This window comes from Biomphalaria glabrata, chromosome 12, assembly GCF_947242115.1.
Source record: "Biomphalaria glabrata chromosome 12, xgBioGlab47.1, whole genome shotgun sequence".
Taxonomy (NCBI): domain Eukaryota; kingdom Metazoa; phylum Mollusca; class Gastropoda; family Planorbidae; genus Biomphalaria; species Biomphalaria glabrata.
Genome location: NC_074722.1, coordinates 37,364,345 through 37,375,152, shown reverse-complemented (window position 1 = coordinate 37,375,152; position 10,808 = coordinate 37,364,345). Strand labels below are relative to the sequence as shown.

The 10,808-nt window shown below is 39.5% G+C and overlaps 1 protein-coding gene across 2 annotated transcripts; it reads left to right on the top strand.

The window, feature by feature from the left end:
• Positions 1-1,962: 1,962 nt before the first annotated feature.
• Positions 1,963-10,081, top strand: LOC129921994 (uncharacterized). Of its 2 annotated transcripts, none has more exons than XM_056005668.1 (5): positions 1,963-2,089; positions 4,008-4,119; positions 6,010-6,125; positions 8,220-8,320; positions 9,796-10,081. In XM_056005668.1, exons 2-5 carry the CDS (start codon positions 4,083-4,085, stop codon positions 9,968-9,970), a joined length of 429 nt encoding a protein of 142 aa, XP_055861643.1. In that variant the 5' UTR covers positions 1,963-2,089; positions 4,008-4,082; the 3' UTR covers positions 9,971-10,081. The 2 variants fall into 2 exon arrangements, with proteins under 2 accessions (XP_055861643.1, XP_055861644.1); XM_056005669.1 differs by having other exon boundaries at positions 2,053-2,089; positions 4,005-4,119.
• Positions 10,082-10,808: the final 727 nt, after the last annotated feature.

Genomic DNA, 10,808 nt, shown 5'->3' with positions numbered 1-10,808 from the left:
GATGCCAGGCCCTGGGTCTAAAAATAACATCGATGCCAGGCCCTGGGTCTAAAAATAACATCGATGCCAGACCCTGGGTCTAAAAATAACATCGATGCCAGGCACTGGGACTAAAAATAACATCGATGCCAGCCAGGCCCTGGGTCTAAAAATAACATCGATGCCAGGCACTGGGACTAAAAATAACATCGATGCCAGCCAGGCCCTGGGTCTAAAAATAACATTGATGCCATGCCCTGGGTCTAAAAATAACATCGATGCCAGGCCCTGGGTCTAAAAATAACATCGATGCCAGGCTCTGGGACTAAAAATAACATCGATGCCAGCCAGGCCCTGGGTCTAAAAATAACATCGATGCCAGTCACTGGGACTAAAAATAACATCGATGCCAGCCAGGCCCTGGGTCTAAAAATAACATCGATGCCAGGCCCTGGGACTAAAAATAACATTGATGCCAGCCAGGCCCTGGGTCTAAAAATAACATTGATGCCAGGCCCTGGGTCTAAAAATAACATCGATGCCAGGCCCTGGGTCTAAAAATAACATTGATGCCAGGCCCTGGGTCTAAAAATAACATCGATGCCAGGCACTGGGACTAAAAATAACATCGATGCCAGCCAGGCCCTGGGTCTAAAAATAACATTGATGCCAGGCCCTGGGTCTAAAAATAACATCGATGTCAGGCCCTGGGTCTAAAAATAACATTGATGCCAGGCACTGGGACTAAAAATAACATCGATGCCAGCCAGGCCCTGGGTCTAAAAATAACATTGATGCCAGGCCCTGGGACTAAAAATAACATTGATGCCAGCCAGGCCCTGGGTCTAAAAATAACATCGATGCCAGGCCCTGGGTCTAAAAATAACATTGATGCCAGGCCCTGGGTCTAAAAATAACATCGATGCCAGCCAGGTCCTGGGCCTAAAAATAACATCGATGCCAGGCCCTGGGTCTAAAAATAACATCGATGCCAGCCAGGCCCTGGGTCTAAAAATAACATCGATGCCAGCCAGGCCCTGGGTCTAAAAATAACATCGATGCCAGCCAGGCCCTGGGTCTAAAAATAACATCGATGCCAGCCAGGCCCTGGGTCTAAAAATAACATCGATGCCAGTTAGGCCCTGGGTCTAAAAATAACATCGATGCCAGCCAGGCCCTGGGTCTAAAAATAACATCGATGCCAGGCACTGGGACTAAAAATAACATCGATGCCAGCCAGGCCCTGGGTCTAAAAATAACATCGATGCCAGCCAGGCCCTGGGTCTAAAAATAACATCGATGCCAGGCACTGGGTCTAAAAATAACATTGATGCCAGGCCCTGGGTCTAAAAATAACATCGATGCCAGGCACTGGGTCTAAAAATAACATCGATGCCAGCCAGGCCCTGGGACTAAAAATAACATTGATGCCAGGCCCTATTTCTAAAAATAACATCGATGCCAGCCAGGCCCTGTGTCTAAAAATAACATCGGGTTCAGTTAAAAGGCATAGACCAAGAAGTTACCTATGAAGGGTCGTCGAGCTCGAAACCTGTCTTGAACTGTCTTGTTTGTCTGCTGAGTGTCTTAAGACAACACGAACGCTTTCTCCCAGATAGCCCCCTCCCTCCTTCCACTGGCTCACAAAAGACATTGGACCATGGCTCAGTGAGCATGATGTAACCATGAAAGGCGCACTCTTTTACAAAAGCGATTCAAAAACAAACACAAAAGAAAAATGCGTTTTATAAAAACGTAAGCATAAAACATAGGCTTATCTAAGGGAAAGAACTACACCATTACTGTTGTATATTTCGAAACTGCAAGATTTATAAGTAGTAAAAATAACGTGTATTAGATTTGTACCTGACAGACAGACAGACAGATGGATTAGGCTTTGCCTTATGCATATGTGCCAGAATACATACTTCTGTTTTTTTTTAACTTTAGGACTGAAAAAGTGAGGAGCTAATAAAGTATTCAAGCATTTGCATAACACATAATTTAAATTTTGTCCGCACCAAAAGGCTGGTCATGAGCTTATTAGCATCAATTCTGAACAGCCTCGCAATGTCTACAAGTGGAAACATGTCTCTGGCAATAGCATAGGGTACGTAAGCCTCCTTGGAGTTTCATTTTAAACTTTTGAGCCTTCTTTCGGATGCTTCCTCTGGGTCTATTTCTAACTATATTTACTCTACACTCACCTACTGTCTTGATTTAAATGAAGCTAAGACCACCAATTAGAGATTTAGATCTACATTTCAGAAAAGAAATGAATTTATTATGTTAATCAAGTTAAAGAGTTCTTAATTACTTAGACTTAGAGTACTTAGACTTTGTCTTAGGTCCTCCCGCGCCGTTTGGCGCATTGGGCGGCAAGCCGTCTCCACAAAGATCTGTCACTGGCAATCAGAAGCGGACTGAATGGATGTCAAAATAGGCCAAGGCATTTCTATATAGTACAGCCCATAAATTGTATATCATATGATGGGCCTCTAATTATAGGCCTATCTGTTCTCAAAATCATTATGTTATTTTTTTTAATAATGTATCGATAACTGTATTCATGCTCTATAGCTTTATAAGAAATATAGGCCTAATGTTGCTTTTTAATCGCTATGTTTGTAGGCCCTTAAAGGATGAAGCCAACTAATAGCACTGTCAACGGATGTGGGTTATACATTATTTTTAAAAAATGTGTTATGGTTAAATTAGTATTACACAGTAGTCTGTAAAAGATGTTTTTAACATGACGCCCATGTAGCCCCTTATATTTGAGAATATTATTAAACCTTTGACAATTTAATGCGTGCCAAAGTGGCATTCATGAGGCCCTTTAGGCCCATGTAAGTACCAGCCCACCGGGCATTTTCCCAAAATGCCCATATAGACTGTACGCCCCTGCTGGCAATGGGTTCTATGACATACATAAGTATCGTGTCATTTGTGATTTTGAGGCTATGAAGTCTAATATGACGCGACAACCCGACATGTTGCAGGTTTCAAACCATGCAAACAATGGTAAAAACTAAAAGGTAATTCAAATTCTTATCTTATATAATACAGACGTTACTTCAAGAACGGCAACCAACTTATCGTACGCGTCATGCATTCAGTCATGCATATTAAACAATGACTTGAATTCTGCCAAGTCACTGGTTTTCCTGGCTAGCTCAGGCAACCCATTCCATGCTCTAATAGCACTAGGGAAGAAGGAGTATTTGTAAAAATTTGTCCTAGCACATGGAACGAGGAATGTGCCTTTATCTTTGTGTCTTTCAGAGTATTTTATTACATTTTGTTTTTGTATTTGAAGATTATGGGGTTCAGTGTTTTATGTATAATGGCTACTTTACTTTTGAGTCTTTCTGTTTTTAGACCCAGCAAATTTTGTTTATTCCATTATGGTTCGAGCATCCATGTGAAGGCAATACTAATGTGTAGATCAGGGAACTATCTATATCATGGGACCCATTATTGTATACAATTCTAAAAGTCTAAATGAGAAATAATCCAGAATAGACTTTGATTTCAAGAGTAGGACTTTCGAGTCTAGAATATCGGATGGATGGTGTGTGCTTATCTTCTTTTTTTATCTTATAAAGTACAGACGTTACTTCAAAGAATAAGATGATTACGTCCTAAGCGTATCCCTATGTCAATCTAGTCATGCGTGTTTATCAATGACGCTATGTGTTGGCTGTATTAAGATTGTTGGTGAAGGCAGCAATTGTGACCGTTGACCTCTGACCGAATACTACCGATTAGAAGATTAGTGGGGTCTGTAAGGTCTGAGTCTAGTGGTTTGTAGGTCCGCTATTGTGTTGCTGCGAGGCGGAGTTGTCGAATCGCAGGGTCCGTGCTCTTGTCAAGACTGTCCAACATTTCGCTAAATTGAATTCTCTATTTTCTCTCATTAAAACAAGGGTGGTCCCTAGTGCTGTCATTCTATATGTAATCTATACATAAGTACATATGTATGTATATGACGCTGATTAACCTTGTGTATACATGTTGTCCAGCAGACTTAAAAAGCTACCCTATGTCAAGAACGCTGCCTGATCGACGCACCTTGTAATGAAAGTGATTCATCCCATCCGATGGATGGGTTTCGGATATTTCCGGTGCGCCATATAGGTAAGTGTGTAATTTTGTCTGTGTTTTCAGGGCCGGCTTTAAGTAATTGGAGTCCCTAGGCGGAGTGAATTTAGTGACCCCAAATGAAAAACAAAATCACTCAGTTAATTAAAAACATATTTGTATCTATATCGAAATCAATCAATATGTTTTCAATACGTCTTTTATTGCCAATTGAAGATGGCCATACGCCTAGATCATTCAAATCGAACGCTTTCATCTGCATCTCTTGAACCAGCATCTCCTGTGAAAGCGTTCATGACTTTTTCCTACGAAATAGTCGATTCGTTGACCACTTTTTTAAGCTTTTGATGCATAGACTCAAAAAAAAGTCTGGATATTTTCACTAAAAAGGTCTTCTACCATTTGTAGTCTGACAAGTAAATCTAAACTCTTGTTTAGTAAACCTTGAGTCATGGTAAAAACACGGAGAGCTAGTCTAGCAGACATCAAGCATCAGAGCTTTGCTATGTTTGAGATTTGACCTAAGTTTGGCTGTTTTTTCTCTAAATTTTTTTTTTAGTCCTATGTCAGACCCCCCGCCATATCGGTTGCCTAGTTTGCCTTTGCCTAAAGACGGCTCTGTTGCTTTATACAAAGGGTGTGTGCTTGTTCCGTTAGGAGACATTTAATAGATGTTAAAAAGTAGTAATCTCGAAACCAAAAAAGTAGATAGAATAATACAGGAAATACAACAAGCTTAGAGACGCTACAAGAAGTGACTGGAGCCTCAAAATAGATGACTGACTCAACATTTTCCTCTGTAAATAAACGACTTAATGTTATTTATAGTTTTCATAATCATTCGGAGAGTTTCCGAGTTTAGGCGGATTTTATTCGGAGCACATCGGTACTTTAAACAAAGGGTGTGCTTGTTTTATTCTAGCTCTACAGCAAACCAAATCCTGTACTAAGTATTGTTGACGGCCGTTGACTTTTAAGTACCAAACTGATGGTAGACAACTAAACTAAATTATTGTGTGGTATTTTACCTTTACCTATCCCTTAGTCTGTTGGACCGTTGGGGCACCAGGCAAGATTTGTCGACCGTCTTTCTCCATTCCTCCCTTTTTTTTTTTGACTTGTTTAGAACCTCTCTCAATGGCAGGCCCGTCCATTCTTTAATGTTGTCCTTCCATCACTTTTTCTGTCTGCCTCTTCTTCTTTTCCTGGCACTGTTCCCTGAAGGAAGGTCTTTGCGAGCCCCGTAGATCTTGTAATGTGGCCAAAAGGTTTTAAGCTTTCGTCTTTTTACAATAGTTAGCAGGTCGTCATGGGCTCCGATCGCTACAGTAACCCTGTCTCTGATCTCTTAGTTTGTGATGCGGTCTTTGAATGTGATGCCTAAGGATCCTTCTGTAGCATCTCAATTCCATTGCTAGGATCCTCCTCTCAAGCTCTGCATTCAATGTCCACGACTCGCAAGCGTATAAAAATGTGGCCATGACCAGAGAGCGCATCAGTCTGATTTTGGTGCCGAGGGCTAAGCCCTTATCTTTCCATATTATTTTAAGTTTTGAAAGGGCTGCTGTGGACTGTGCTATTCGGGCCAATAGTTCGGGTTTTGTTCCCTCATCTGAGACAATAGCTCCGAGGTATTTGAAGCTGTTAACACTAGTTAGCTTTTAACCTCCAATACTGATGCCTCTTTTAAAGCCCTGATGGCTATTGGTCATAATTTGAGTTTTTTTCGGCATTTATTTGCATGCCATATGCTGCGGAAGTATTTGTCAATGCGCATCACCAGGTCAGCTAGTTCTTCTTCTGTCCCTGGTAGGTATAAAACTGAAGAAAAAATAATAATTCTGTTGTTTTAAAAACCATAGTTTATCAACACTTTGCACCGGATACACCGAAAAGTTTGTTATTTTGCATGCATTTCTTCAACAGGTCATACCTGGGCGATAAATGAGGCTTTAATAGAGATTATATTACCTGAGCACATCAACTTCTGCTATGTCGTCACAGGGATCTATGTTGTCAGTCATGCAGTCTGGAACGGCTTTGTAAGTAGTGACCGATTGCGGTTTTTTTTTTCAGGATTAAGACATTATCTTATCTTATCTTATATAATACAGACGATACTTCAAAAAAGAAGATGATTACGTCCTACGCGCTATGCATTTAGTCATGCATATTAACCAATGACTTAAATTCTGCCAAGTCATACTTGTTAATCAATGACTTAAACTCTGCTAAGTCGTTGGTTTTCCTGTCTGATTCAGGCAACACATTAAATTCTCTAATGGCACTAGGGAATAAGGAGCATTTGTACTTGTCTTTTATAATTAAGAAGAAAGAAAAAAATGTGCAAAAGATGCAGATAGTAACAGGCACACATGTTCTTCGTATTAGAACGAGACATGGTGTAAGTTGAGATCTTATCTTATATAATACAGTCGTTACTTAAAAAAAAGAAGATGATTACGTCCTATGCGTCATCTTATCTATTATCTTATATAATACAGACGTTACTTCAAAAAAGAAGATAATTACGTCCAACGCGCCGTGCATTTAGTCCTGCATATTAACCAATGACTTAAATTCTGCCAAGTCACTGGTTTTCCTGGCTAGCTCAGGCAACCCATTCCATGCTCTAATAGCACTAGGGAAGAAGGAGTATTTGTACAAATTTGTCCTAGCATTTGGGACGAGGAATGTGCCTTTATCTTTGTGTCTAAATTTTGTTTTTGTATTTGAAGATTATGGTTCAGTGTTTTATGTATGATTGCTACTTTACTTTTGAGCCTTCTGTCCTGAAGGCTTTCTAAATTTAGTGATTTTACTAAAGGTGATACTCTAGTCAAATGTGAATATTCGTTTGTTATGATTCGCACTGCTCTATTTTGTGTCTGTTCCAGTTTCTTAATGTTTTCTTGAGTTGAGGGGTCCCAAACGGAGGATGCATATTCTATTATTGGCCTAATCAAGGTTAAATAACATTGCGATCTATGGTGCAGATGATGTAAAGCTCATCTGTATTTATGGGCCACAGTTTATGAGTTTGTAATGTGGCCAGCACAATGATCCATCCGCCTTTTCTCGAAGTCAGGTACCCCTTTGAATTGAGTGGACTCTTCGCTTGTTGTCATTGGGTTAAAATTATCTTTCCCTTGTTGTTTTGTGTTAAAATTATCTTCCCTTGCTATCTTATGTGTTAAAATTATCTTTCCCTTGTTGTTTTGTGTTAAAATTATCTTCCCTTGTTATTTTTTGTTTTAAAATTATCTTCCGTTGTTGTTTTGTGTAAAAATTATCTTCTCTTGTTATTTTTTGTTTTAAAATTATCTTCCCTTTTTTAACAAATGATACATGAACTGCAGATAAAGACTTAACCTATCTTCTTATCTTATGTTATACAGACGTTACTTTAAAAAGAGTAACCCATTATGACTTAAGCGTCAACAAGTCAAGTCGTATAAATATATAGGCGTCATCATTGATAAAAAGCTTTTGGAAATGTGACTAAGAAAACATCCCAGCGGTTATTTTTCCCCATACCAAATCAATAGCTTTAAACTAAATAAGAAGATAATTTTTACTGCGCGGCTTCGCAAAATCTGCTAAACATAGGGAATAACTTGGCAAGGCATTGCTTCATCTAAACTGTCACACGCACAAAACATGCATATTTAAATGAACTATTTGAATAAAAATGTCTCAGGAAAAAATCGGAAAAAATCTTGGAAGACAACAGCCACCGGCGCCATCATAACTACGTCAAGTCGTCGCGAAGTGGGCGACTTCTGTCTATCAAGGCTAGAACCGAGCGTTACAAAAACTCGTCCGTGCCTTACTCGGTCAGACTATATCAACGCCAGCCGTTGATCAGGAAACATGAAAAGGACCAAGATGCCTGAGTGTAGTCACTGAATGAGCTCTTTATGTTGTGTCTGTTCTATTTATGTGTCTGTTTCTCTTGTGTTGTCTTTATATGAGAAGAAGGTCCTTGTAATAACAATAAATTTCCATAAGGTTCAACAAAGCAGTCTTAGTCTTTATCATAGTCTCAGTCTTAGTCTTGAGGTAGGCTGAATGTCTTGTGTTACATGGCATGTGATAGTTTAATGTGATCCATTTTTCTTGTCTCCCTTCCTTAGAGAGCTCCTGAAAACGGTATCATCCGTATTGCCGACACCTTTCTGTTCGATGGATTCGCTTCAGTGATCTTACCCACCCTTCTGACATCATCAGTCTACAGGTAAGAAAGGATGATGCTACAGGTAACGAGACGCTCCCTAAAGTAAAAAAGGGGCGGTGTTACAGGACAGTAGGGCCGTGAAACGAGGGACGGTTCTACTTTGAAAAAATGATCCCGATTGATAGGTGGAAAGAATTTTATCTGGGGAACTGGCTGTAGGTAACAAGAGGGAAATGGCAATGTTATTGGACAGGAGAGAAAGGCGTGTATGTATGGCGTGTATGTATGGCGTGTATGTATGTGTTGCCTCAAAATTCATTAAAAATTTAAGTGCCTGTATTGTCTCACATCTCTACTCCAGCGCTTTATGTGTTTGTATTTATGTGATTGTATTTATGTGCTTGTATTGATGTGTTTGTATTTATGTGATTGTATTTATGTGCTTGTATTGATGTGTTTTTATTAATGTGTTTGTATTTATGTGCTTGTATTGATGTGTTTGTATTTATGTGCTTGCATTTATGTGCTTGTATTGATGTGTTTGTATTTATGTGCTTGTATTGATGTGTTTGTATTTATGTGCTTGTATTTATGTGCTTGTATTGGTGTGTTTGTATTTATGTGCTTGTATTGATGTGTTTGTATTTATGTGATTGTATTTATGTGCTTGTATTTATGTGTTTGTATTTATCTGTTTGTATTTATGTGTTTGTATTTATGTGCTTGTATTTATCTGCTTGTATTTATGTGTTGCCTCAAAACTCTGTTAAAAATTCAAGTGACTATATGCATCTGTTGTTTCACATCTATATCCCAGCACTTTATATGACTGTTTTTATAAACAATAAATTTGTAAAAAAAAAAACAAAAACAAAGCTTACATTAAGCATAGTTGTATCAATTAGGTTAGATCAGTCATGTAATTTAATTTGTAATAGATCTAGGCTAACAATAAAAAAGCATTTATTTTAAAAAAGGGGTGGGGGAAGACCTGAATTAGAACTCATGGTTGAAGCCTTCTCAGGCTTCTCAAGCCTACACGGTAGCCACTCTGCTGAGGAGAGGTTATGAAATACGAAAGTTTGTAGAGTTATCTATCGTTTCTATAGTCTCGACCCATTTTTCATGTTGTCACTAAGACTCAGACGACGACCTTTAAAGAAGAATATAACAGCTTATAACCAACACTTAAGTCAAGTACAATTTCTTTCCATTGTTCGAGATACCACAAAAAATAATTAATTACCAATATTTAATTAACTAATTGGTTAATTTTTTTTAAACTGATTCTTGTGTTGTCATGTAAAGAATAACATTTAAGTTACTAATACTGGCAAGCGAAATGGAGAAAGATGGACGACGGATCATATGTGGTGCCCCAACGGTTCAACAGACTGAGATTAGGGGGAAGGTGAAGATAGTAAACCAAACATATTTAATTTCTCATTGAAAAAAAAAGAGAGATAACCTGTACAAACTTTTTACCAGACAGAGTTTCAGCTTTGTAAACATGTTGCCTCACATCTCTATTCCAGGCTGAGCCGCAGGGCGTTCCAAGGGATTGCCCCACGCACCTTCTCGGTGTACTTCTCCACAGGCCTCACGATGCTTGCCCTCTTCTCCCTGTGTGACTACATAGACGAGTTTGTGGATTCCATACTGGACGTAACTGTCCGAACTGCTATGGCAGTAACCGAAACGGTGGTGTAGTTTTCTATGTCCGTCCGTCTAGCCAAATCGACGTCTTCAGCGTTCAACGTAAGAGTTGCAAAAAAGGGAGAAAACAAAATGAATAAAAAGTGAAGCGGAATGAATCCTGTAGTGCCATGAGTTGTTGGTTGATTTCTTTACATTCCTTCTCTTAGCTCACACGTTTGTCTTAGTGAAAACAACAAATCAAGTCAAAAACTCAAAACCATATTAAAAACCTAAATATTAATTATTTATTTAAAGTCAAAATTTCGCACAACGGTAGTCCCAGACCATACAACATCCAAATGCGAGCTTGGCTTGGCTACCTAGAAGGGGGCTTGAGGTTCGACACTCGACTCGGGCAGAGTTGTGCTTACCGAGCGCCCAAAGGCAGCACGAAAAACCAACCCCTAGATACCCCCCCCCCCAACTCGTCCACAAATGAGGTTGGACCAAAGCGCTCCCAGCATGCTATAAGCATGAAAGCAGCGCTATATAAAAGCCAATAAATATATATATAACATAATATATAAATATGGTTGGATTGTCGTACCAAACACGCGATTGTTGTGGATTACATCGAGACCGTTCTATACAAGGCCCCACAACTGACCAGAAACGTCGCAACCTGTCGACAGCTTAAACCAACCAATAGCTTGTTGCCACGTCACAGGCTTGCACAAAGTGGCAACGCGCTAGTGGCTCAAGCCGGCGCCTTGGACACGGGGTCGCGGTGGTCACGTTTAAAGCTGCTCACAGGTGGCGCTGCTGCAAGTCAGTACTCAGATCCAATATCGCGAAGGTCTCGGGTTCGATCACCATAATTTTTTTTCCCCTTTATTTTATCAATGAGAAA